Source organism: Empidonax traillii, unplaced genomic scaffold (assembly GCF_003031625.1).
Source record: "Empidonax traillii isolate 1590-97213 ecotype Southwest subspecies unplaced genomic scaffold, ASM303162v1 scaffold236:size2090792, whole genome shotgun sequence".
Classification (NCBI taxonomy): Eukaryota; Metazoa; Chordata; class Aves; order Passeriformes; family Tyrannidae; genus Empidonax; species Empidonax traillii.
The window spans coordinates 32,623-60,416 of NW_020955429.1; the positions used below are offsets into that span (position 1 = coordinate 32,623).

Sequence of the window (27,794 nt, forward strand, 5' to 3'; positions counted from 1 at the left end):
TTCCCAGGTATAAACCACGTGTGGCACTCACCAGTGTCAGCCAACAGATGGGGGAAAGCCTGAGGATAATGAAACCTTTAAAACCTGACACTTCCAGGTTAAAATATCCAGAGATAATTATATTGCAGACATAGATTTCAGAGATTTTTTTTCAGAGATGAAGGTAAAGTACTGTAGCTGATTGTCCCCTAATTACACAGTCACTGGGCCAGCACAGCCATGCTCAGCAACTTCTGCTTCTGGCCTAGAGAACCCCCTTACCACTCATGAGACATTCACCTCAGGGGCTTCTCACCCTACCCCAGTACTCCAGCAACCAAATCTATCTACCACACAGATGTCTGTGGCCTTAACTACTTTAATTCCTACCCCTTGTAGGCCTACTGCTCCAGAGTCATCACACAGAAGATTTTTTTCAAGGTTTTTTTTTTAAGGAAGGGAAAATCTTGTCTCTTGTGTTTATAGCACACCTAGATCAACACTTCCAAATACGAAATATGTACTGTTACCATATGGCAAAGGACAAGGTTTCAATAGTTTTCTTTCAGTGGCTTCCATTTCTGTGATTTTTTTTTTCTTTTTGCAAGTGGAACAAATTGGTTGTGTAACAAAGCATACCTGAAATAGAAAGGAAAAAACGATACATCTCACCTCTCAAATGTGAACTGAAGTCATGAGACCAGAGTCAGGATGCCCTTTAGCACCGCCTACACTCTTTTGGTGCAGTGTAACAGGCATAAGGAGATGCCTGTGCTTTACCTGTTTCCTCCCTCCCCATACAGGCTCCTCTGCTGTCACAAGCTCCCTTTCTCGTGAGCCACTCAACACTTACAGCTCTGCGTCAGTCAGTGGGTTGGAAATATTCTCCACAGTGGTTTCCACTGAAACTTCTCACCTCATTTCTCTCCTGGTTACCAGCACTTCTGGCAGATTTTATTCTCGATGCAAGGGAGTACGATGCAGAGGAGTGGAGTTGCTGGGGGAAGTCCTGTGACACATCCTTGTTCAGGTTTGTGCTGCCCAAAGTGCCCTCACTTGTTACAGACCAGCGGTCTGCAGGTGGAAAACACAACTTGAAGTCAGGTCATCTCCTACAAAAGCTAATACCGTCATGGGACTGTGGGTTTGCTGATAAAAGATCTTCATTATCTCACCTCCCCAGCGTGGCTTAAAATAGAGCCCAGCGGGGAAGCTCCTGAGGATGGGGTGGCAGAGCTTCTCCAGGCTGGGAGAACATGCACACCAAAAAAAAAAAAAAAGTCAACTAGCACAGAATGTGTGGAAGTGTCAGGAGGGGACACAGGAAGCCTCTCACTCCCCTCCACAAGGACTTGGCTGCATATATTCCTGCCACAGACCACAGCCTTCTTCCCAACCCCCCGGCCTCAGGCCTGTACAGGCTATGCACACATGGCTATGTCCATGCACAGCTGAGGATCCACCTAAAATACATATAAAATGTCTTAATTTGCTAAAAAGGGTCTGTGCTGCGGCCACGTCTATGTGTGCATGTTGCTACCTGTATGTGTACTTTAAAAAAATCGATATAGAGGTACAAGATCACACACACACACTTTGATGGAGTTAACAAGGGCACAGGGAGCAGTGATCTCGTTCTGCCTGTAAGAGATCCTGGCTGAATGCACAGCTGGACACTCAGCTTGAAAATCCATTTTCACTGAAAAAGGCATTTTGATCTGGGAGCTTCGGATTAGCAGTCTGTATTTCTTTATAGGTTCTAGAAATATGTATTTCATAATCTCCTCAAATGCCTTTTTCCTGTTCACACAATGCAGTTCTGAGATGACTACCAAAAGAACTTTTGGTTTTTTCCTGTGAAATAGGCAGATGGCACTGGTCTGGCAAGGAGGAGGAAATGAGCACTATAGGTTACTGAGCGGGTCCTGAGAGAAAACTCAGCTCTGGCTGCACTGTTGTCAAAGACAGGGAGAGTACATCCTGACTTGTGAAAGAGATTTTTATTTGGGAAAATCAGATTTTTCCATACCCTACCTCGATGTAGATAATTTGTTGTTGATTTTAGTTTTAGATTGATTGATTTTGCATTTTACTACGATTTTTCTCTTTCTGCTTTTCCCATCTAGCAAGTAGTAAAATGAGCTTTGCCAATGAATTTTTTCATGCTTTCACTTTAATATTAAATCTGCTTTGGCTGATTCCTTTGCTGGTGATTTTTTCAGCAACCTAAAACACTCATTCCTGACAGAAAATTAGCATTTTCTTATTACTGAAGGGCCCTTACCTCACAGAATGCCTAGTCTTGACCGTGTGTCCTCTGTAACTGTGTGTACCTCTGTGACAACAGCTGTCCTTAATGGATAGAATGTACGGGTATTTTGAGCTGGAATTTCACTAGCTGTGTTCATGTCCCCAGTTACCATGGATATACACACTGATTCTCCCTCCCTCAATGTAAAATGTCTCTCTGGTGTTTTATTACTTACAGACCTGCTGCAAGCACCTTGTATTTACAACCTCTCAGCCTAAGCCCTCATTTTCACATGTAGTTGCAAAGCAAGCTATTTGGAAACAGCTTCTGTGCTTATCCACAGCACAGAATAAAGAACTCTGAAGAGTTAAAAATCTCTCTGAGCTCAAGAGAAGTGCCTCTTTAAAATTCCTGCTTCATATTCCAGTGACTTGCAAAACCAGAAATTCTCTCTCTCCTTGGTCTCTCCTCAGCTATTCCTCACAGTTGCCAGGAGGTGGAAACATAGCTACACCAACCTACAGCAGAAGCATCGTGTTGGTGTGCAATTGTGCAGCACGCTGCCCGCTGAAGAATAGTGCTAAAAATATCTGCAGTCTGAATTGGCTCATTGGAGCCCAAAACATGGGATCATAGAATGCTCTTCCTGAGCCCCTCCAAGTCCCCCTTCCCCCAGCTAGCAAGAAATCCTAACGGCTTGTTACAGATGCCCTTTTAAGCAGCTGCTTCTGTCAGATGTGACATACACAATTATTCCAACAAGAATCCAAAATCAGGCTGGCTTTGATGGAAAAGCTCATGCAGCAGCAGCAACAGCAGCAGCAGCAGCCATGGCAGCCCTTCAGAAATGAGCAGATACCTCGCAAAGTGGCGAGGAGAGAAACCTTCACTTGATTTATTTATTTAAAAGATTTGTGTCTGCTTTGACATCCAAAAATGTTACAAACATGGCCAAGTACGAAAAACATGGCAGACATCATAAGTGCTCATCAGACAAGCTTTAATTACCACTGAAACAGATACAGATGTCACAATCTCCCCTTTGTCATTTGGTACCAAATTTTAAGTCCCGAGAGAGACAAAAGGCAAATTTATATAAATACTTGGAAAAGAGGAGAGGGACACAGCACTGTTAAAAGGCTGGAGACAAAATAACCTTTCAAAACATCCCAGAGTTAGGGCAAACCATCACAACTGATCTTGGTTTCTGTTTTCAGAACAGTGAGTTTGGCACTGACTTCGTTCCCGCTCCCCCTCCTTAAGCTCATGCCAATGAGAATATTTGCATCTTTCTCAGAGCAAACTGAAGAGCACAGAGGATGGACCAGAAAGATGCAAGGAGATGTTTCAGAGGAGAGAGAAACACAGTAAATCCTTCTTTCCATAGAGATCTGTAGAAGAAAGGAAAACCTCCCTGCATGGGAGGCAGGTCCCGGAAAGTAACCAAAGAAAGAAAGAAACCAAATCTTCATTTCAAAGAGCACAATGATGAGAAATCTCTTGCCTCAATGAAGGCAAAACCTGAAGGAACTGGCATTGATGTCAGAAAATTTCAATTTTAGGACTAGAAAAATCATGAAGAAATTATTTTTCTCTCCCTAGGAGGTAGATGGGGTTAACAGGTAAAAGGAATAATCCCAATGAACCAGTACGAGGAAGTCCAGAAATAATTCCCCCAGAACTCTGAAGTGTCCATGAAACACCACATGAATCCCAGACAAATCACGTGCAATAAAATGAAGTTGCTCTTACAGCATCTCAGGAACATTAGGTTGTTTAAGCAAAGCAGCTCAGACTTCACAGGGTCTTCACATTATGAGTCCTTGGGTGGGGAAAAAAAAGACACACACACAAAGAAGGAAAAAAATTTACTGGTGTTCAGGAGCAAAACTAAATTATATTAATTGACCAATCCAATTAATAAAGCACAAGCTTGTCCAAAAAGTTACCAGTGGAAGATCACATCTCAGATCTTCTATTGAGGCATCATCTGGCCAAGGAGGAAGATTTTCACACATCTAAATCAACTTCCTGCTCAGAGGCTTGGTATTTAATTTGCAAGGTACCTGATGTCAAATTAGCACACAACTCCACATTCCCCTAAGGCCACACAGGAGGAACCTGAAGTCCATAAAACAGTGTTCCTGGCCTCATTCAATGCTCTCTGTTTTGGCATGACTAAGAACAGGACACTGAGCCAGCTGATTTCTGTGGGTGTTGGCTAGAATCCAGCTCAGCTGCACCTTGTGCAGAATCCCTCAAAACTAACACTAGTGCAAGTTAGTTGGGATCACTTCACCTTCCTACCTGGGGAGTTTTACCCTGTTAACCTCTGTGGGGTTATTACAATGGGAAAGGGGTGTCATTAAATATAAGGACCATGCCAGAAATCCACCCAAGTGACTTGTAATTGTATAAAATCAAGCATAAAATCTATTTTAAGAAAAACATATATATATACACTCTTACCTTTGACACACACAATTATCCAGGATATCGTAACCACAGTCCACATCTCCTCCAGCCCAGAATCCACCCTCAGAGCTTTGTTCTCTTCCAGGTCAACCTCTGTCCTCTCTGTGGAATTGACAATGTTCACACCTGATATAATTGATGATCAACATGCAAATAAAAGTCTGCAGAGCTGCATCTTTCCTTACACAAAAATTGCTGCCAAAACGGGGACCAAAGGTGTAATTTTTATTTTATTTTTTAGTCAAAATATTTCAGAGAAAAAGAAGATGAAAGACGACTGTAATCCTTACATTTTAACAAAGCTGGGGAACAGCTTGGAAGGAATATGAATTGGTTTCCCAGACCACCCCAGATCAGAACCAACCTACAAAGCTCACCACCTTGGCTAATGAGGCCAAATAGATATTTCCTTCTTCTGGAGGCTTGGAGCTGAGGTTACTCGGCACAAGTGGAGGACACCATGCCATAGGATCAGTTAAGACCCACATAAAAATGATTTCACAGAGGCACTGCCACTATTTGTTTCAGCCTTCCCAGTCTTTCTGCACAGTATTTTTTCTATTCTAAGCAATGAAGCAAGAGAATGAAATTCATCTCAGTAAGAACAAAGTCATTCACAGTGGTGGCTGCTGTATTTCAAGTTCCCTTGAACTTGAAGCACCAATCCTCCCTGAGGTCTACGTACACTACAGTGAATTCAGGAGGCAATAAGGCCGGGATGTTTACGTACACAAAAGTCTCCATTTAAGGAAATGTGCAGATCTCCATTTTAGAGAATATATCTTTGCTGCCTGTGAATGCAGCTATGGCTATAAACCCAGAACAGATGCCAGGTGAACAGTGGCAGACCTGCACCTAACCCCAGACTAACGTACATTTTCCCACACTGCTTTTTCCACCCAATTCCTTTCAGCTCTGGTAATGGTGCTCAGAGTGGGAATCCCACGGGGAACTATTTCCATTAGCTCAGAGAGAGCCACAGCCAATCTAATACAAATCCCCAGCATTTTTCACGTGTCAGTCTCGCATTTAGCATGCACAGATGAAGAGACAGAGGAGCCTGAAGCTTATTCCACACGTCACAGTGTGGCAGCGATCAATTCTAGTTTCACGCCCTGGGAGGAGAGGAGACATCTTCATGAACACAGTTTTTATCACACAGAAATTTCACTGGAGACACAAGCACGTCATCTCCCGACTCCCTCTGCAGACAAGCTCCTGGCCACACAGAGCTTACCTGTTACATTCACCCTGATGAAGTGGCCCACAGCACTTAGGACAGTGTTCTTTACCTTGGCCCTGCACTGGTAGCGGCCGCTGTCTGACTGGTTGACTTTCTGAATCTGCAGCAGCAGTGAGGACGTGACTTTCGCCGTGGGGTCTGAGTTTTGGGAGAGGTGCAAGCTTTCCATCTCCTCCCCAAACCCAGCCTCGTTTTGCTTATTTGCCCTTTTATACCAGTGAGCCTCGAGCTGTGACGATTCATTCTGTTGGTGCCTGATGAGGCAGTTCAAATTCAGGCTCTTGCCTTCTTCCAGGTATTCCGTGGTAGATGCATAAATGATTTCCAGTGTGCTGTGTTCTGTGGAGGGAGAGAGCAGACATTAGCTGAACTGACCTTTGTGCCAGGCCAACTCCTCCTCCATCCCCATATTTGTCCACTTGTTTCTGCACTATGAAAGCAGGAACTCTCTTATGCTTCAGGTGTGCACAGAGCAGCCAGGAGAACAAGTACCACAATGAGAACAAATAATAATTCCCTTGCAAGAAAGGAAGAAAAATCTGTTTCTTATCATGGATCTTGCAGAAAAAGCATTATGAAACAGAACATTCTCTATAATCTTCACTTATTTCATAGAAATGGAAGATGAGAAGAGCATCCTGTCTTCAAAAAAGGAAGTGAAAGCATCAGGGGAGGGGGATATTTGGGTGGGCTGTTGTTTTTACCTCTTCAACTTGAAGATTTGTGCTTTCATCAAGTATTGAACTGTTCCACAGAAAGAAAATCTAAAAACACTGATTGGCTCAAAATACTGCTTTTTGGGGGGTCAGGTTTCACCTCCCAGCTCCCTAGTCAAAAATCACCGTAGAGAAAACAAAAGACTGAAATTCATCATGCAGAGCACAGCTCAGTGAAAGCTTATTGCAATAGATATCCTTTATTTCCTATAATCCAGGCAGCATCTCTTGGCCACACCAAGTAACTCCTAAACTGGACTAAAAGAATGCCAGCAGTGTGCTTTTCCTTGTCAGGGCTCCTCCTTACCTGACACCAGCATCGCCAGAGCTGCCATTTGGAACGCCAGGACAGGACTGCCGCCTCCCACCCTAGCGAGGAAGCTTGGGATCAGAGTCATCTTCTGCACTAAAAATGGGGAGAGAAGAAAAAAAACAGAGGCCATTACCTGTGAGCTCTTGTCACGGAGCTGAGGAGAGCCACCATCACTTATCCTGGTGCTGCAAACCCGCCCTAGCACTTACAGAGCAGCGAAACAGGCACAGACCTTCCCCCGAAGTGATGATCTTGTAAATGGCAAAGTAACCCACTGCAGTTAAACGAGACACAGACAGGAAAGCACAGAGGTCCTTAAAAGAAAACCAAAAAAGGAAAAAAATATAAATAAATAAATAAATAAATAAACAACAAGACAATAGATGTCACAAACCACAACACCCACACACTGTGAGTAAACTCAAGTTGCAACAACAAGCTACTTGAGGCTCAGAAGGCACCAGCTAACACAGCTGAAGGTTAGGACTTGGGTACAGTCACACAGTTAGTTACTGCTGCAGTGTACAGTGAATTGAACAACTGTCAACAAATTCCTAAAAGCTAGCAAAATCCCTTAGTAATTGTTTCTCCTCCTCAAGAGGGCACCTGTATCAAATTATTTGGCTGGCACAGGCAAAGAGCCTGACTCCCAGAAAACTGTCTCAGGACACTAAAATGGGTGTACAACAGGCTACTGGCATCTCTTTTTCATTGATGCAAAAAAAAAAAAAAAAAATTAAATTCTTGTTATTTCCTAATTTATTCTCTAAGTAGAAGAATTCTGGGGTGAGCAACAGGAAAAAAATAGATAAATTGTGAAAGAAAAAAACTAATGCTTACCACAACATCCTCCTGTTTTTTCAGACTAGCATTAGAGGAAGGAGAGCTTCTTTTTATCCTCCAAAATATAAATTTTCCTTTTTTCCTAGTAAAATAAAGCTGTCTTTTAGAGACATCTCTAAGTGCCAGGACAGCAAGTGGAACATGGCACACTGCTGGGAAGGAGAAAAGCGAGAGGGGTTTGCTGGGCCTCCGTTTTCCAAAAGGGTAGATGCCCTGAGGGATTCTGAGATTCAGAAGGTAACTAAAAATAAAATTTAAAAAAAATTTAAAAATAAATGAATTTAAAAAAAACCACACACACACACACAAAAAAATTTGTTTCCTTGGGGATTGATTTTTCCCCCCTCTCAATTTAGCCTGGGCACAACTTCTGCTTGTTCCACATTGCCCAGTGCTTGTAACCTATGTGCTTGTGTGAGCTAAATCACAGTTCTTTGGGTATGATCTGACCTTATTTTTGGCAGGGGAGGACACTGAAATGGGGGGGTTAAAAATGACAACAAAGCATTTCTCAGTAGTTTTCTCTGCTTTGCAGAAATTCCCGTGTGGGCTGTGTTTGCAAGAATCTAAATGCATGGTTGGTTTCTGTGTTATTTTAACTACAATACATATTCTTCACTCATTCTTATCTTTCACCTCCACACTGGTGTTCTAAAGCAGCCCACAAAGCCTTTCTGATGTGAAACTTTCAGGTATGGGTCATCTACCCAGGACCAGGAGATTCTATTGGCTTTTACTAAGGCAGTATTAGCTCAGCTAACATTTCCTCTCCTGATGACCCAGTAATTTTCAGACACTTCACAGACTCAGAAGAGGTTTCATTTTCAGAGTGCAGACAACAAGCATGAGTTCAGTGGCTCTTTCAGCAGCTTCAGAGGTGCACAGGGGAATAATCGATGCTGCCAGTTCAGCCTCTGTAGCTCAGTGATGCAGTCAAAATCCTCACTACTAACAAAAGGTTCAGTGTTCTAGACATATTTACTGAAAATGTACACACTCTGTGTCAGCAAAGACATTAGTTTCCAGAGCTGCTTCCAAACTTCCTTAAGAAGACACTGCATCTGGGAAAGGTGCTGGCTTGGGAGCTCAGACACAAATACCAGCCATTCACAGAGCATGCACGATTCAGGGAGCAAGATGAGCATTTTTTTCTCTTCTCCTTCCACTTTCTCGTGCCAATGCCAAAGCAATCACTTCTCCTGCAGAGCAAGCAACATGTTCTTTGAAGGCCAGTGAGCACTGGGCCTGTCAGGGGAGTGCAATCCTTGTTACTCAGCCTTCACAGCGAAGCCTATGGATAAACATTCACAAGCAAACGAGACTGGACGTGCCTCTGAGGTTTCTTCCTCAGAAATAGCGCAGTGAAAAGTGTTTTTTATTTGAGAAAGGCCTAGGGAGGCTTGAAGCCACCACTGTGAGCTGCATGTACCTTCTCAACAGGCACTGGAGACAAGTGACACAGGAGAACACCGAGGATGCAGAGGAGCACCCCCAGCACACCCACTGTGTTACTTAAAATAGGGCTTGAAACAGGAAAAAAACCCCTTATTTCAACCATACAAAAGGAAAAAAAAAATAAAAGCAAGTAGCAAAGTCCTTCTTGCTGAATAAATCTAAATATGTGCCCATTTGTTCTAAGGCAAGAGAGATCTCCTCAGGTGGCTCAGCTTTAGTAAATCTATCAGATTCAATACAAAAGTTAAATTTTCATTACAATATTACAAGGCAATCACGTCCAGGAAAAACAGAGATCACAAGATCACACAGTATAGTCTCCAGTGTCCTCCTGTATTCTATGTATTTCCTGCTTTAAGAACCTACCTTCCTCATGAAAAAGAAAAAAAAGGATGTTTTTAGCTCTGATGTGTGTTTATACTAAATCAAAATATTTAAAAAGTGATAAAACTGAGCTATTGAAATCCTGATATTTTTATCCTACTTTGCTTAACAAACAAACAAAAAAGGCATCATGTGAAAAATACATACCCAAAACAAAACCCATGTCCTGGAACTGTTTAGGACTATCAGCATCCCACATATCTATATATTCATGATGATCAAAGAAAAATTGAAGAGAACACAAAGAACTTGCAAATCTTGTACCTCAAGATATATGTATTCTGTAACTGTAAAGAAAACAGGTCCAGGTACCAGTTAGTGAAAAGATGTACCTTTTTCTTTTTTTTTTAATCAATATAACAAAATTAATATTGTCAATCAAATAACACAAAAGCAAAGCAAGCAGACCTTGAGAAATCAACACTCCACTGTTGTCTAAGCCAATAAAATGTGTAACTTCACAGTATTACAGGGAATCAATACACTAATATAGTCAAGTGATCAAACCCCTTTAAACTAATGGAATAGATTATTGCCACTCACTAAGTTAACCCTGGGAGAATTGAAGACAATGACAATATCCTTCAAATTTCACTTCCTTACTTAATATAAATGCCTTTTAGGTGTCCACCAGCTACTTTTCCCTTACACCTCACTGTCACTAAACATAATTACAGAGGGATCATATTCTATCATTCTCTTCTCTGAAAGGACACAACGGGCTTTAAAGAAGGTATGATAGTTAAACCTCATAGCAGCAGCTTAAAATACAACCATTAACATGAGAGAATCTGACTCGGTGCAAAAACGTGGTTTAAGTTTAGGAAATCATTAAAGAATCCTGTTGGGAATCTCTCATGTGCACAGACAAGTGAAAAACAAGAGATAACAGTGTAACTCCCTCCCTGCAAAGGCAAAACGAACAGAAAAAAAAAAAATCCCAAGAGAGTAGGATAAATGGCTTACTGCTTGACTTCTTGGGACCCAGTTCTACGGACTCAGCCACTGTGGAACTTACTGCCACACACACACAAGTTCCATTCAGGCTTGTGCTGGCTCCCCCAGTCACACAGATCTTCAAATTGTTCTGCTGGGTGACCTGCCCAAGGAAGCAGCTTGATGTAACTTCAGCTCTGTTATCTATGGATAACAGGATTTTGCTTTTCCCTTCTCTGGTCTTTATTCCTGCTCATTCCAACTGTGGATCCACTTCAGGATTTCAGGATCATTTAGGTTTTTTTAGGCTCAGGTGTAGCCATGTCAGAGTGATCAGGATGATTTTCAAGACAGGCAATAAGCTAAGATGTAGGTGCATATTTTCTAGAAAGTTTGTGTCACCTTCCAGTTAAATCAGGGTCTGCTGTCACCAAAACCAGTTTTACTCTTACAACCAAATCAACCTTATTTCCAGGTATGCATTTTATGGAGATTTATCCTGTCCTTAGTACTTGCATGTGGTTTCCTGGTAGGATCTGTCCCTTGTTTGAGGGAATTTTAAAAGACTAAATATAAGCCCATACACACTCTACTGGCTTTTACACTATATTAAAATAATTTAATTTTACACTTTCTTTTTCTCATACCAAAGTAATCTTGGGTTCAAATAAGGTCTAGATTTATACCCCTCCCAAAGCTTCTAATACTAGTTTTCAATAGTTACACAGGAAAAGGGCTGCATTCTGCATTTCTGCAGTGCCAAACATAGCAGTAGCCATTTCCTTGCTGTGATAACGGATAATGAGATTTTCAAAGCCACAAAGTGACAAGACCAGGCGTTATCCACCCTCCTGTTTCTATTAAAAGTTCTATAAGCATCATATAAGCCTCATCAAAGCAGAACACAATAGTTTCTCCCACACAAAAGGAATATGCAGTGACCAAGAAGATGGAAACTTCTGTGGGAAGTTTGGATTTCTCTTTGCCTTCAAGGCTACATTCAGACTTTCTGTTGTGTTCACTGATCTCAGACAGAAAGGTAAATTAATGCTATTCCAATTTAAATCCCTCTTGCAGCAAGAGTGGATGCTCTCAGTAAGAAATTTGAAGCAAAATTTTGCCTAATTAGCTGAGGATAGTGCTCCTTGCCCCTCCAAACACTTGTTCAGCCTCATCTGAGGGTAAGAAAAATTTTCAGAATAGTGTCTTCACTGACAAAGTAAAGTCAAAAAATCAGAAATATAGAGGTTAATTCAGAAATTAGAGTAATTTCCTGGATGGATTACAGACTTGAGAGGGTGGGATGAGATGGGACAGGCGGCAAGAAGAGGAATGGAAGGTGGGAAGAGAAAGAGATTTACATTTGATGATGCTGCTGCCTTAGGCCTGGATACTTCCTGTCTCACTGAGTTGTACTTTTTTGAGGAAGAGTATATGCTTTCCCTGGTGATTGTATAAGCATCTTTTCATCCTACTCCTTGAGAAAAATAGTGGAGTACACATAGTAGTTATTATTTATACATTTCAAAAGCTTAAAAGAAAAGGAACACGTTCTATTGTCAAACTCAGAAATCTATCTCCAGAGGGCAAGAAATGCACATACAACTTAGATGTAAGTAACTTACTCTGTTCTTTCATAGGTCAAGAATAAAAAACAGTTTTATGAGGGTACATGCCCTAGTAAAAAAGAAAGCTCCATGTGCTGGATGGAAAAAGCCAGACTTGTAGATTTATGATGTTATTTTTTATGTCTCCAGCATCTCGCATGTCCAAAGAGTACTGAATGATAGAGCAATTGAACGGCAGAGCTGAAACACATCCAGAAAATGCCCAACAGGATGAGCTGGAATGAAAAGTCTTTCCACATGTTACCAGTGCCAGAGGGAAGGCAAGAATTCCAAAGGCATTGCCATTTGAAAAGCATTAATCAAACCAACATCAGCTGCAGTTATGCAAACAGTCCTGCAGAGAGCCTGATTGCTGTGCATGCATGTGCATACATACATGTGGCTACAGCCAAATACTATTAACAAGCACATAGCTCCACCAAAAAGGCTTCTTATTTTACATAATTCCTCATTTTTAAGACCTTTGAATTCTTGCTTCAACACCGATTTCAGCCTGATGTGACAGCAAAAGAAGCTGCACAGAACACCTCATAGCTAACTCAGTAAAAAATTCTGTACCTAAAAGCCCAAATTCATGATAAGTACAGAATATTTGTTGAGTAGCTAAAGAAGAAAGCATTTCTTATAGTTTGTGTTCTCCAGTAAAAAGGTCGTTAGGGAAGACAATTCAATATTTAAAGCACAAAGAGCAAAGCCCGAGGCAAGAGGACTGCCATTATAATTCCTTACTGACAGGTCCAGGGGACAGAATACCTTTCTTTGCTGCAAACACAGGGACAGCAAATTATTTCTTTTCCTCCCCCATTTTTCAGGAAGACCTAAGCCCAAAATGCTAGAAGGAGGGTTGTTCTGCCTTTCCTCTGGAAGCCTTCAAACCAGCAGGATTGCCAAGTCATTCCTGTTTGCTTCCCTGAAATTTTTTTCTCTCTCTCTCCCATGTCAGGAGCATGTGGTCACCAGAAGAGAAAGAATTAATTACCACTTGGCTTTGTGCAGGATGACTGATGAATATTCATTTGGTAGCTCAAATGGACTTTGCCTCATGATTAAGGAGGATTTCAGTGAACCAAGTATTCCTATTACCAAATCACATGGTGCTTTATAGAACACTTGCCAAGCCAGAGTGGAAAAACCATCACTTGCAAAAGAAGGGGCAAAGGGAAAGGGCTGTACTGATCTTGAACAGCTTAAATACAAGAACAAAGAAAATATGCTTTCACACTACTTCACTGAAGGAGACCTTAAAACAATCCAAGGCTCTGATTCCCAGTCCTTGTCAGCCTTGGCTGTGGAAGGAAAGGCTTAACTGAAGAGGCTGCTGCCCCCTTGGAGGGAGCCAGAAGCCAGCGAGGTTGTGGTCAGCAAGTGCACAGTAAATACAAGAACTACTTAGAAATCCTCCTTACATCAACTTTGAAGGGACATGCATGCTTCCAGGCAAGAAAGTTGGTTGCCAACAGAGAGAAGGAACATTTTCACACCAAAATAGCCACATAGACCTTTTGTCAGTAGAACAATGCTGGCAGTGTCACAGATTGTTTGGGCGCTCCATTCGCAGAACCAAATATATGAACTACATTCACTCAGTTTTAGGGTTGGACTCCTCATACAATTGTGTTAGTAACAAAAGGCACTGTTTAGTCGACTGAACTTTGTATCTTTAGACTTGTTTTAAAAACATTAAAGATCCACTTCACCAATCTGTCATTAACAGCTGTTTTCTACTCCTCTCACCGAGTGGATCTGCCATAAAATCAGTTTCTTTAGCATTTCTCAACACCACCTTGGTGAGTAACAATTTTTTTAAAAAACTACTAATTTAAAACAAGCAAACAGAAGTGATCCATAGGCTAGCTACATTTTTTCCCCTTTTTTAAGAAGAAAAAAAAACAAAACAAAACAAAACAAACCAACAAAAACCAAACCTGAGACTTGAAGCTGTATAAACTTTTCAGATGTGAATAAGCAAGTTTCATGAGTGCCATAATCCTGGCACCACTGGGCACACATTCTTCTCATGTCTGTGTTCAGACCAAGGCCAGGATCTGACCTGAACCACAGACTTCTTGGCAAAGAGTAAGAATCTGGTAAATAGGACTTACAGAAACTATGCCCTGGAACAGGACCAACTGTGCCAGGTGTGGCTCAGTGGCTTGCTCTGGGAAAAGGAGACTAGAACCTGTGAATTTACTGAATTTTAGCCAGTACCAAAGTTAAAAACACAGGTGCTTCCCTCCATTCACCCAGCATGCTGAGGAAACCATGTGAACAATTACAGCTACTAGAAAAACCCTTCTTTCTGACCATTTTTTTTTTAACACAGGTGAGTTTCACAGAAATTTTTCTAACTAAAAATCAGGAAAGCTTCGGAAAAAAAGATTTTCAGAAAATATTTCATAAATGTTAACCCACTGAAGAATGCAATGACAACAGGAACAAAGGTCCATATATTACTACAACCAGCCTATAGATGAAAAGGGATACACTTTGGAGAAACCAGAACCCCTGAAGTCTACAGAAATTAGTCACCATGACCAACTCCTGCAATATAGGAATACTGGGAATTGAGAGGTTTTTTCAGGTTTTATTACTTTTTACAACTGTTAAAGAGCAAAATATCTTCTCTTTTTTATTTTTTTTCTAAGTTAGGTTACTCATTTTTGCAGTTGTACGATTATTCTTGAGAACACTCTTCCAAAAGGCTCGAGAAACAGAAGAGGAAATATTGCCAGCTGCCTTTACTCTGATAGATTCTCAAATAATTTTCATTCTACTGGTAGAAGGGTAGGAAAATTTTTGAGCTTTTGGCCTCCAGGTCTTGTTAGCATTGGATGCATTAGGACACTTCCACACAACTTATGTCTCAGCCCCACAGATGCAAAAATCAGCCCTAAGACACGTGGGGTCTTAGAGAAACATCCTCCTTGCATGGAGCGTCCCCTTCAGCCTCCTGTCATGGCCCTAGGACAAGCCACCAGCCTCGCTTCAAAGAACCTTCCCCTCAAAATTTGTGTTTGCTAACGTGCCATAATTCACCACACCAGAAGTTTAAGTAGTCTGTTGACCGCCAGACCTGTCTCCCTCAGCTTTCTTTTCAAAGCCTTTTTAAACTGCTGCACAGTCTCCACCTCCTTCCCATTTGGAAAATGGCCACACTTTCCCTTCTAGAAGCAGAAAATGTTTCTATGCTTCACTTTGTGTCGCATCTTATTCTTGAAAAATCTTGCCGGGGCCCAGGATCACCTCAAGTGACTATTGCAGTGGTACTACAATGAAAAAAATATATCTTGATTCAAATGCTGTATTGTTTCCCTGATTGCTGACCAGTGGTCCTCGTACTGAGTTCCCATCTGCACTGTGCTTGAACCACTGTGATGTCCCTCCTTATCCAGTCTTTGTCTTACTTGTCTGAGAGATGACAAGCTGAGGACAGGGCAAGGTCTGACTTCATGACGTCCCTGCCCACGGCAGAGGGGTTGGAACTAAATGATCTTTAAAGACTCTTCCCACCCAAACCACTCTGTGATTCTGTGGTGCTGACAATTTGGTGGCTCACTTAGGGGTTTTTTCTATGTTATACAAAGAGGAACAACCCCCAGTCACAACGGGCTTGCAAATCCACTTAGAGTAAGTGGATTACAGTAAGGCTTTTGTAACATCAATGACTGTTCTGTAGCAACACATTTAGGTTATTCTTATTTCTATTACCTCTCCTTTGACTTACACAGTTGGAGCAGACAGCCAAGGAAGACACAGGTGTTATTTCTAATAATCCAATTCCACAGCAAGTTAATGAGAGAAATGAGTAGTTTAAAAGTTTTTTTTAAATGGTGTTAAATTTTTTAAGAAGAACTTCTCATGGGTCTATTCATTAATTGTCTTGGTGGTCTGGGATCTCAGATTTGGAGGCTTTTCCTTGCATTAGAAACACCATCAGGTCAGTCCTTGTCTATAAGCAAATCCTGCATGTGCTTATGGATAGTGGGTAAGATATGACCTTGTGACAGACTTGTGACCTTGTGACCCCAAACAACAGCCAAACACCCACCCAGACTCCTCTCACTCCTTTCCTGCAGGATGGGGAAAACCCATGAAGTTTGCCCTGAAGAAAGTTAAGTCCATCCCAGTCAGACCCAGTACAATCTCAACCCCTTATTCCATGCCATTCACATCATGTGTGACCTCAGCATGATATATCAAAGTATCCTCTGTCCCATTCATACATTATTGAATTTCTACACCCTACTCAAACCTTTTCATTTTATCTCTTTCCTGATATTCCTTCTTACCAACACTTACAACTTACACTACATACTTAAAACATCTTTATAGCCAATAGTCAGGTTGAGGCATCCTCTATGAACACTATACATATGTATATATATCAGATATTATTCCCCCATTCCAGGTTCCCCCTCCCCCGAAGTTCCATAGGAACAGTTGGTGACTTTGGTCTTATCTGTCAACGAGATCACTCAGTGCAGGAGAATCAGCAGTTTGGATCCTTGAGCACCAAGACCACTTGGGGTGGGTCAGCGTTGCATTCTCGTGTTCCTTGTGGGGTTCAGGATTCCTGTTGTATTACTGCTTGTACCATACCAGTCAAAAAATGGATTATCTTGCCCCAGGGGTAAACCCCCTTGAGGTACACGGCAGATTTCCACTTTCTCCTGCACTACTCAGCAAGGGCACCTGGGTCGATGAGCAAAAGCAGTCCCACAAAAGCACTTTCCTTTTCCCCAGGGTAGAGCAACCCACACTGCCTTTCCCAATCACTTCCCTGTACTATGGGGACCTCATCTCCACCCACGGTGTGTAGGGGCCTGGTTTGGGTAGAACCAGGGCAGTCAGCGAAACTTCTGGTATCAAAAATCTATGTTTCATAGCATCCATTCCCCAGTGCCCTCTGAGCCTATAACAGCCATACAACAGTACCATACAATCTTTCCTAAGGCTTAGGGGTGAGAGGATATGTGAAGCACCAAATCAGTGCCGTGTTTCTTGGCCCAGGAGAGCAGGCTCAATACCACAACACAGGACGTGACTTCCAAGGCTCAGGATGGCATTAGAAGCAATGAAATGGTTTCCAGGGTGTGTCTCCAGCCACCCAATAGATGCTTCCACCACGGTAAACACAGCACTTGCCTTGGCAGGTTCAGAGTGTGGTCCACAACAGTCAGTCTGCCAGGCCTCACCATACTGATATCCCAGACAGCTCCCTCCCTCTGTTCCAAGGAGACTTTACTCACATGGGTCACTTGGTTGCAGTGTAAGGGCCTCAACAGTCAGGGCCCACCCCTCAATCACAGGACCATTTTTTCATTGTAACTCTCCCAGTTACGGTCCTTGTCTTGAATTCTTCAGGCATTTTTGTCCTGTTTTCTCCCCACGTCCTGTAGAGGAGGGGGGTGAAAGTGGCTCAGTGGGTATCTGGCTGCTGGCCAAGGTTAACCCACCACAGTCCTTTTTTTTTGGTACCCAACATGGGGTATGCAGATTTTATCCAGTAACTCCCTGATCTGCAGTCAGATGTTGCTGGCCCAGGTCAATCCAGCACAACCCAAACCTTTAAGACATTTCTCGTAGCTGGAGAAGGCTTTTGCCCAGAGCAAAGGTCAGGCTTGCCTCAGGTAACCTCTTGACTGAGTTTTTGACTGTAATATCAGCAGAACGAAATGCAAAGCTGCTGAGAAATGCATGTGATTAGCACTTCTGCCCACAAGGACAAGACAGCCTATCAAGGTGTTGAACACATTCAGTGAAACTTGGTTAAATAAATAATCTTTTAAATCAACCTTTGCCCAATCAAAGTCCAGCCTTACTTATAGGTACAGCCACAGGAGAAACACTAAAAGAGTACTCCTGGGAAGGCTACTCTACATAGATATATAGGTAAGAAATTTCTTTTTTACCTAAATTCCTCTTCCCTTAGAAAACTCCTTCTTACAGTCCAAATAACTTTGCATGTAAAGCTTTCATGGGTTAAAGGGAGCAGTATGCAGTGCACCGTAACTTTCCCTCCCTTTCTAAATAAGGAGAAATAATCTTTCCCATAAAAGCCAAGCTGTATCTTCAGCTTTGTGTAGCACTGGTTTTGCATGTTAATTTCAGGAATTAGCACAAATTCTCAGTATTTGTCAAGAAAAACTGCTTTGAATTGTACTTGCAATCAGTATAATCTGATGTGTTCCAAACAATGTCCAAATAATAGGGCAGTTCATCCCTTTATGGAGTTTCTATCACAGAACCATTTGACTGCCAGCACATCTGAAAAACTGACTTCTGCCAGTAAAGAGAGGCAGAAAAAAAAAATCTTTCCAGTAGAATACAAACCAACTTGGCTTATTACCTGGACTTTCCAACTGGAAGAAGTTGTCTTCTTTGGTCTCGTTCTCCTCTCCTCATGGATCTTTGGCAGGAGTTCCTAAGACAACTCTTTTTGGAGGTGTCCCTGGCCACACCTGTTGTTTACCTTCAGCACGAGGTATTCCTGCATGATAGGTTTCACCCAAAACAGAGTTTCATTACAACATGAAACCATGCAAGATTTTAGGTGGGAAGGAACTTTTGCGGGTGGTCTGGTCTGAAGCCACATAGAAACAGGGGCACCTTAGATCAGGCTGCTCAGCGTCCAACCCAGGCATCTCCAAGGACGAAGATTTCACAGCCTCTGTGGGCACCTGTTCTAGTAGTACCTAGGGCAGGCCCCAGGAGGAAAGGCTGCCCTTATGGCTGTCTAACTGGAATTTCTCTTGCTGCAGCCTGTGTCTGCTGCTTCTCATCCCACCACTGTTAACTTCCCAGAAGAGTTTGGCTGTGTTCTCTACTCAGTCCATTTAGGTGGTTGGAGGAGGTCAATAAGATCTTCCCTTTACTTTCTCCTTCCAAGACTGAACAAGCTTGGCTGTCGCAGTCTCCTTAAACATTTTGTGCTCCAAAACCTAATTTCCCCCTCAGGACTGGTTCCAATATGTCAGGTACTTGGGGAGACCAAAACTAGAGACAGTACCCACATGTGGCCTCCCAAGCACCAAAGAGAGGGGAGCAGTCCCTTCCACTGACCTGCTGGCTACATTCTGACACCACTCAGTGCAAAGATGATCTTCAAAGGTTCACCACTGACTCATGTCCAACTCAGGCACTCAGGTGCTGTCCAGCAACACTGCCTTCTGGCCAGCCAGCACACAGCCAGCTGCTTGTGGGCAGCCAGCTGTGCCTGGTCTAGATACAGATTTATTTATTCTTTTTTTGCCTGTCACAGAGCCAGTCCATTCCTCATGTAAAGTTATGAGGGCCATCAGGTATCACAAAAATCAGTACATCCACCCTCTGATGCAAACCCTGCACTCATTAACAGTAGCACTCCAGTTACAAGGCCTTTTCTTGAAACTTGATTTTGTTTAGCTGGCATAACTAAGAACAGGAAAGTCTGGTTAAGACAAGGAGGCCCTTCCTTGATCCCACCTGCTCATCCATCTGCAGGGGTTGCCTGGAGAAGCTGTAGAGTTGAGTCTCGATCCTTGCAGACTTACAAAAGAGAGCTGGGCCTGTTCAGCCTGGAGAAGCGATGGCTCAGGGGAAATTACTAATGCATAAAAATACCTGAAGGAGGGAGCAAAGATTATGGAGCTGGGATTTTTTCAGTGGTACCCAGGACAAGAGGCAATGGGCACAAACTGCAACACAGGAATGAATGTAAGGCCACTACTTGAACTATGAGAGCAACTGAGCACTGGCATAGGTTGCCCAGAGAGGTAGCAGAGCCTCCCTCCTTGGGAGATATTCAAAGTTGTCTGGACTTTGACGTGGGAACTGGCTTTAGATGGCCCTGCTTGAGCTAGGAGGTCAGACCACACAGTCCCCAGAACTCCCTTCCAAACCCTGACCAGTCTGCAAGTCTGTGAAATTCTGTTTTGCCACATAAATTTCCTACAGTGGTCTGGTATTTGAAACACTTAATTCAGGTACTAAATCCTCACCTCAATTTTTACTACGTTTTCACAGGCAGACTTTGTGTTTTCCAGTTCTGCATCTTGTTTAACTTCATTTGATATAGGGAGACAAGAAAAGAAGAGGGAGAGGGGAAAAGGGAGGTTTCTTCTCCCTAGCCTTGTTAACTAACTTTAACTTTGCACGTCTGGATTTCTTGGGAAACAAAACCCCAAGAATTCTGAAGCAAAGTCTCTCAAAACACATTTAGAAGGAATATATATGCAAGCTTACTGTTTTTACTCACACATCTCTTTTCCACCATGCCTGGCAGAGATGACATCTGTCCACCAGCCTCGAGAATGCAAAGTGACCAAAAAGCCCCAAAAGACCTACGGATTCTACCTGCGCATTGAGAAAGACACGGCAGGGCACATCATCCGCAACGTGGAACAGAACAGCCCTGCTGAAAAGGCTGGCTTGAAGGATGGAGACAGAGTCCTCAGGGTTAATGGTGTGTTTGTAGACAAGGAGGAACACGCACAGGTACATCCCTGGGATCCACACTACCCCCATTACCCAGGCCCACAGCCACTTACAAGCAGCTTTCTCTTCCAGTTTTTTATGCCTTCTTTGGGTAGGAAATCCAAGAGCTGGGTGAACTGCTCTGAGGATCCCTCTGCATCGTTCATTACTCACCATGGCCATGAAATGTCTCTGGGGTCCACCACAGTGCATAAGCAGGGGGATAAGACAACAAAAACAGTAGACAGTGCAGTCCTTCCTGGGGAGAGCTTCTAGCTCAACCACTCTAGTGACTGCTTGCCATTTCCCTTTGTCCGCTACAGGTGGTGGAGTTTATCAAAAACAGCGGGAATTCCATTGTACTTCTTGTTCTGGATGACACATCCTATCACAAGGCACAAAAGGAGGGAGTGAACTTGGAAGAGCTGGGTCAAAAGGCATCAACAGGACAGCAGCAGGAGCAGTCCCCACCATCCATGGCCAGCAGAGGAACCACTGCAGTTCCACAACCCCGGCTCTGCTTCCTAGTGAAGGAGGAGAAAGACTATGGCTTCTCCCTGAAAACCACAGAAGGTGAGAGCCTTGGGAGAAGAGATGGGAGAGAGAGAGAGATTTGGCAGCAGGGACAGAGGCAAACACAATTAACACAGGAGGGCTAACAGGGACGCACAAACTGTTCTTACTACCAGAAAGAATGCAAGAAAGAGCAGGATGAGTTCAGATCCAATTCTGTACAGCACATGCAGTGAAAGGTTTCGGTGAAAGGTTTTCTGAGGATCATGTTTCTTATGAGGTGGAGAAAAGATGAAAAGAAAGAGAGATAGAAATAATAACTTCTTTTCTGCTTGTTATTTAAGCCCACTTAACGAAACCAAGTTTGCAGTCCCTGTTCAAATACGAGATACATACTCAACATGCTACGTTAAGTCCTGTTCCATTAATTCCAATCACTTCAGGAATTAGCACACAAGGTTCTAGGCAGTTGCAAGAAACACTTTTCCTGATTTGGAAGTTATTTCATTAGGAAAAAAAGGATTTTGAACCTCTTCCATACAAGCCTTTCTTCCAAGGCCAGTCAACAGAATAGGGAAGCCCTCTGAAAAGCATCACTTCTAAGGAGGACATTTTGGAATGCTATCTATCTGAAAGACCTAAAAGCAGCTCCTCCCTCCAAAACTATGAGGGACTTTGGTGGGGGCAGGAATCAAATCCCTTTCAGGTATCAGCCCACCTGCATTCTTGGTAGGGAAACAAACAACTCTTTGAGCTGCAGATAGTGAACGAATGTCTCCCTCCCTCCCATGGAAGTGATTTTTCCAAGACAGAGTAAGAGACAGAGGCGTGTCTGTGTGGAAGGTTTGTGGTGCCACTGTGATCTGTGTGTAAGCAGAGACCAGGATTCTCTGAGGACATCAGTGCTGAGTTTCCTTAACCATTAAATTCAGGCATATTGCAGTGACTTACCCTGTGTAATGAGTTTTCATCTATTTTAGGACAGAAGGGGTTGTTCATAGTAGAGCTTTCACCACAAGGAGCAGCTGCAAAGGCTGGTGTCCAAAACAACGATCGCCTGATTGAAATCAATGGGGAAAATGTGGAAAATTACACACACGAGGAAGTGGTGGAAAAGGTATTGATTCATCTTCTGTTCTGGCCTACTTTCACAGCAACCTATCAGGGTTACTGAGGAGGCAGGTCTGGCCCATCTGAAGGCTTCACAGTAAATCTGGGGAGCTGCTGTTCCTGTACCATCAATGCAGCAGCGCAGCTCTGGCTTTGGCTCTCTGTCAAGCAGCCTCTCAAACTGCCTCTCAGTGAATACTGCCATCAAGACAGGCCAAAGAATTTCAAATAACAGAACCACACTGCTGCCAGGAACCCTATTAAATAAATCATGCTCTGTTCCTAGAAGTGCCTGGAAATGCTCCTAAAGGTAAGAGGGCAATGTGGTTTTCAGGGCAGGAAGAGAGAAACTCTCTGATGATACAGTCAGCATGGAACAAGGAAAAAGTCATAATTTTAGACAGTGGTTCCTTTCTCCTGTCAAGAAGTCCAAAACTAATGAAAATTACTGTGCAATAGCTTTCACTAACCGGCCTCAGCTGCACTGAACGTTGCTAATGAAGCTTCCAGCTTTTCACTATTGGCACTGCCAAAACACAGCTGGAGCTGAAGAGATTTCAGAGAGCCAAGAGACAGGCAGTACATACTCTGGCATTCCAGCATCATTCAGTGCATGCAACTCATTATGGAACTGTGCAACACCCAAGTTTTGTTGAGCTACTGCAACATCAGCAGCAGACTGACCTTGGTTAAGAGGAGTAAAAAGGGCAACCATTAGAGTAGAAAGGATTAGGAGAATGATGGACTTGGAGTGGCTGAACAGACAAAAAAAAAATAATATATATATATATATATATATGTTAAAAAAAATCCAAACCTCAGGATCAGCAAAGGAGACAGAAGAGAACCAAAAGTGACAGAAACTTGACTCATGTCACCATAATCTAAAATAGTGGTATAGATGTTATGATAAGTGTACATTGCAGAGTTTCACATCTAGATAAGTCAAGTACTATCTCCTGAGGCTCACTGGGTGAGCCCTCTATGAGTCCCTACAGGTCACGAACACGGTATGAAATACAGTAAATTTCCTCATACATTACATGCCCAGGATCTTGTCATGGCCCAAATTTCTGACTGAAAGGGGGAAGGGGGGGAAAAGCAATTTATAGTAGCATGGCCTACACCTTACAGCTCATTCAGCAGCAGCACCCACACACACTGTGTGTCAGAGCACCAAAGTATCTACAATTCCCACATTGCTGTTGAAGGGGTGACATCTGAGACTGTACATGTACCACCACAGGTAAAGAAGTCTGAAAATCATGTTATGTTTCTACTTTCAAATGAAGAAACAGACCGTTATTTCACAAGCCAGAAGAAGGTACTGAGCAAGGAGAGCGCCAGCCTAGGACTGCTTCCCCTCAGACCACGGCTCATTGAGATCCAGAAAGGGAACAGTGGTTATGGATTTTATCTACGGATGGAACAAAATACTGGTGGTAAGGACCAAGTTAACACACAGACTATGACGTTTGACATACAGCTCCTTCCTGTACAGGGTTTGCAGGCTTCATTTTCTTTGGCTTTCCAACCGGTTGCCCAGCAGAGATCCCCTACAGACACGTTGCACGGAGCTGCATCAGGGAGCTGGTCTCAACCTGAAATGCCCCTCTGACAGTTTGCCTTTGCCATTCATCTTAATGCCTTTAAACTCACCAAGCTACGCCTTCACATCAGTCTTTCTTCCCTTCTGCTCTCAGATCACATAATCAAGGATGTAAATTCCGGGAGCCCAGCGGCCACGGCAGGTCTCAAGGACAATGACATCTTAGTGGCCGTCAACGGAGAGCAAGTGGATGGTCTGGACCACGAAAGCGTAGTGGGAAAAATCAAGCAGTCTGAGGCCAAAACCACACTGCTGGTTGTGGATAAGGACACCGATGCCATGTATAAACTGGTAAGAAACTGCTAACTCCTGCTAGGAATTGTTACTTTATCATCATGAAGAGACATATGCAGCAATGAAACAGCCAACCTGCTCTGACAGACACTTCCTCAACTTGCAGGAAATCTCTAAGATACACACCCATATTTCAGCAACTCTCCTTGCATTATACAGAAAGTCCAGATACCCAAATTTTTGGCCTCCTCGATTTTTATAAACACTATTGGGACAATTCTAAATTCAAACACACCACAAGAAAGGTTAGTTTGCTGTTAAGACAGCAAATTCAGAGCTACATGGCTGTATATTTATGAATAACAAAATTCCCTTCCCACATAGATCATCAACACTGTAGCTTCCCATTCTGCCAGAAATTAATAAAGGAGAGTCCTTCAGCACATCTGAAGTCTGAGTCATTAACAAAGTTTCAAACAAAGCATGTAGAGCATGAGAGCCTGAAACAGATTTCACAACAGAGGGTTTTATGTTTAATTTGTCTCTTTTTTCAGGCTAAAATTTCCCCCTTCTCATACTACTACAAAGCACAGGATTCAACTCCAGCTAAAGTGGAAGAAAGAGTGGAGTTGCACACTGAGCAGAAAGAGAACCACAAGCCAAGAATCTGCAAGATGGTGAAAGGGCCTGGTGGATTTGGCTTCAGTTTAAACATGATCAAGAACAAGCCTGGACTGTTCATCAGTGAGGTACTAACGAAGAAGCTCGAGTAGCCTGTCAGACAGCTTCCTCCCTCCCATCCTGCAAATAAATACAAGAAAAGCCACAAGTGTCTCTTCTCCAGAGTTATACTCTTTAAGTCACAGTGACATTGCTGGCCTAAGATGAAAAATAAGCACCAGAAGATTCCCCATTCTAGACATCCAGAGGGAAGGGGAATACAGCTTTTGTATAATTTTTGCTGGCAAGCGCACTAAAATTAGTACTTATGACTGTAGAACATCTTAATTATAGGAGAGACACCTTCCCCCTCACCCTCCCCCTGAATTCCACAGCTGGTGAAAGTCAAAATTCTGCAGTCTCAAATTGCATCTGTGACTTCAGCTTTCTTGAGGGGTTCCACTCATTGCTAAGGAATCTGTGAAATGTAGCAAACTTCAAAGTTATTGGACAGAGACCTGCAAATAGTAGGAAAACTGTTTTTCTACTTGTCTTCATGGTTCTACCGCACCACATTTCTACAATGTAAGTCTATCAAAATCAAGATGCATCCTGTATCTCAAACCAAGGACTCCATGTTCATTACGTCTAGGCCCACTGCCCCTCCCAGTTCATTCCTGCCCCACGGATCTCCCCTTCCCCATGCTGATTTTACCATCCTGTAAGGAAAGCAGTAACACAGCAGTGTAGTTGTTAATGCACCAGCTGTTAATGCATCTTTCCAAGTTTTATGCTTTGAACTTGCCTCTGCAGGTACGGAACGACGGGCCAGCTGACAGGGCAGGTGTACGAAACGACGACTTCTTGGTGGAAGTGAATGGAGTAAACGTGCTCAGTGAATCCTACGACAAAGTGGTGGCAAGAATCCAAAACGGTGGTGACAGACTAACGCTGCTGGTGTGCAGCAAAGATGCTTACAGGTACTTCCAGGGCCAGAACATTCCCATCACAGCCTCGATGGCAGAGCCAGCCCATGACACTCCTGAAACTCCTGCTTACACAGAAAACCACCTGCCAGAGCCAGAGAGAAACTCACCCGAGCCAAGGGAAAGGGTGAGTGATACTGCATTAAGCAGACGATGAGGGATCACACAGGGGACAGGAAAACAACTTTTTTCAGGCAGTTTATTTTCCTGAGCTAGGAAGTTTAACTTGAGCCTGGACTCTCTGTTAAAAGAGAAACTGCTAATTATCATAAACAACTCTTCCTTTCCCCACACAAAACACAGTATCTTTAATGGAAGATTAAATCACACAAAGAATGCACATAACAATTTTATGGAACAAGATAACCCAAAAATGGTAATCCTTAATGAGGATGGGAAACAGGCAATACAATTGTGGAAGTGCAGGAAGAAGTGCTTAAATACACCAAAAACATAAACAACTTTTGTGAAAATCAGGTAAAATATTTAAAAATGGATCATTTTGGAGAAAGAACAGCAACTGATAGGTTATGATGACATTTTCTAGGGAACGTGCTGATTTGCAATTGTTTTACTTATTTCATGCCATGAGAAAGAATCTGAAGCATGACAGAAGTCAGAAAAGCAGGAAGGTGTTTCTTCTCCAAACAGTGACTTTTAACCCTCTGTGTTAGTTAACCCTTGTGTGGTCAGTCTTAAATATTTAAATGCTTGTTTTCTGATCATGCAGCAGGGACAGACAAGGAAGAATAAGAGCAACACTTTATCCATTCCTTTTTCATTAGCCCTGTCTGCAAATGTCCAGCTGCACATTTTTCCAAGAATTTCTTAGTTCCCAAGCTGCCTTTTGCAGATCTGAAGTTAGCACCACTTTTGTGTTCAAATTCAGCAGATATAGGAATTCAACAACAGGAATCCTCCAAATTTCTCTCTAAGTGTACTTAAACAAAAAAAAGCTCTTCAACAACAAAAATTATATTTGTTGGTTCATTTTGCCATCTAAACAAGTATGTGATTTGTGCAAATGAAAACACAGTAGTCCTTCATAGCACTGCAGACTATAAACCATGTTTACAAACTGAAAATAATCAGGACACATTTGTTACTCCTCTGCAGGCAGACTCATCCTCCTCTTCACAATCAGCTGCCTCCACAAGAGCTGCCGGTTACAACAACGATGACACAAAGTTGTGAGGAGACAACAACAAAAAAGAAACCACCTAAATCTTTCTTCAGTAATTTTTTGCTACTACACCTCCCAGAACTTGCTTATTCCAAGGAGTGCCATGCCTGCAAAGGACTGCAATCTCTTCCTGAAATAAACACTTCAGTGTAATTTGCATCCCTTTAACACCCTGCAATTGTACCTCATTGGCTTTCTGCCCTGTGAAGTGGGCAGTTACTCACTTACTGATGAAAAGGCTTAAATAACTACGAGGATATAATTAAGGACTGCAGCAGAGGACAGAAACATTTTATAGATTTGTAAGTATCTCAGCCTTTTAAAGGTAAGCTCTTAATAAAGAGCAACTGATTTCTCCCCAGCTCCCAGGGGAGGCAGCTCTCCCCCTAATCCAAGCCCATCAGCTCCATCCCAGTGGCAACTCTGCTGTACTCCCAGCAAGACAACTGCTGTGAAGTGGCACAAGCCGATGTACTCCAGGCATTTTGGTGCTTTTTCCTGCTAACATTGCAGAAATCCCTTTCAAACACTAAGCTCACTTCGTGATTCGTAACTCGAGATGGTAAAGCACTCTTCTCTCTCCTCTGCTGTGGATCATGGTGGTTAGAACAGCATAATTCAGTCACGCAGGTTTGTCTAACCCCAAGTCAACGCCACTTTGACTTTGATGTGACACAAATGGCTCTGTAATACTGCTGCTGTTATACTCTGCCTCCTTGCTGTACACCAAAGACAATACAGAAATAAACTGTTAAGAGTGGTTAATTTTTCCCCTCTCCAGATCTTACTCTTAACCCCCTATGATTTATGTTCCAGAACAAT

General features: G+C 42.7%; 2 protein-coding genes across 5 annotated transcripts; one reads left to right on the forward strand and one right to left on the reverse strand.

The window, feature by feature from the left end:
* Positions 1-3,125: 3,125 nt before the first annotated feature.
* Positions 3,126-19,548, reverse strand: CD160 (CD160 molecule). 4 transcript variants are annotated; one of them, XM_027888263.1, is made up of 5 exons: positions 19,544-19,548; positions 6,972-7,070; positions 5,943-6,287; positions 4,700-4,831; positions 3,126-4,052 (listed from the first exon to the last, which is right to left on the reverse strand). In XM_027888263.1, the coding sequence occupies exons 2-5, from the start codon at positions 7,060-7,062 to the stop codon at positions 4,039-4,041; spliced, it is 582 nt and encodes a 193-aa protein (XP_027744064.1). In that variant the 5' UTR covers positions 7,063-7,070; positions 19,544-19,548; the 3' UTR covers positions 3,126-4,038. The 4 variants fall into 4 exon arrangements, with proteins under 4 accessions (XP_027744064.1, XP_027744063.1, XP_027744066.1 ...); XM_027888262.1 differs by lacking the exon at positions 19,544-19,548 and adding an exon at positions 7,210-7,374; XM_027888265.1 differs by lacking the exon at positions 19,544-19,548 and adding an exon at positions 7,187-7,374 and having other exon boundaries at positions 4,700-4,807.
* PDZK1 (PDZ domain containing 1) lies at positions 18,040-27,720 on the forward strand. The gene is made up of 9 exons (XM_027888255.1): positions 18,040-18,115; positions 20,487-20,698; positions 21,001-21,250; positions 22,171-22,307; positions 23,547-23,742; positions 24,004-24,200; positions 24,698-24,892; positions 25,617-25,916; positions 26,906-27,720. The coding sequence occupies exons 2-9, from the start codon at positions 20,489-20,491 to the stop codon at positions 26,981-26,983; spliced, it is 1,563 nt and encodes a 520-aa protein (XP_027744056.1). The 5' UTR covers positions 18,040-18,115; positions 20,487-20,488; the 3' UTR covers positions 26,984-27,720.
* The last annotated feature ends 74 nt before the right edge of the window (positions 27,721-27,794 follow it).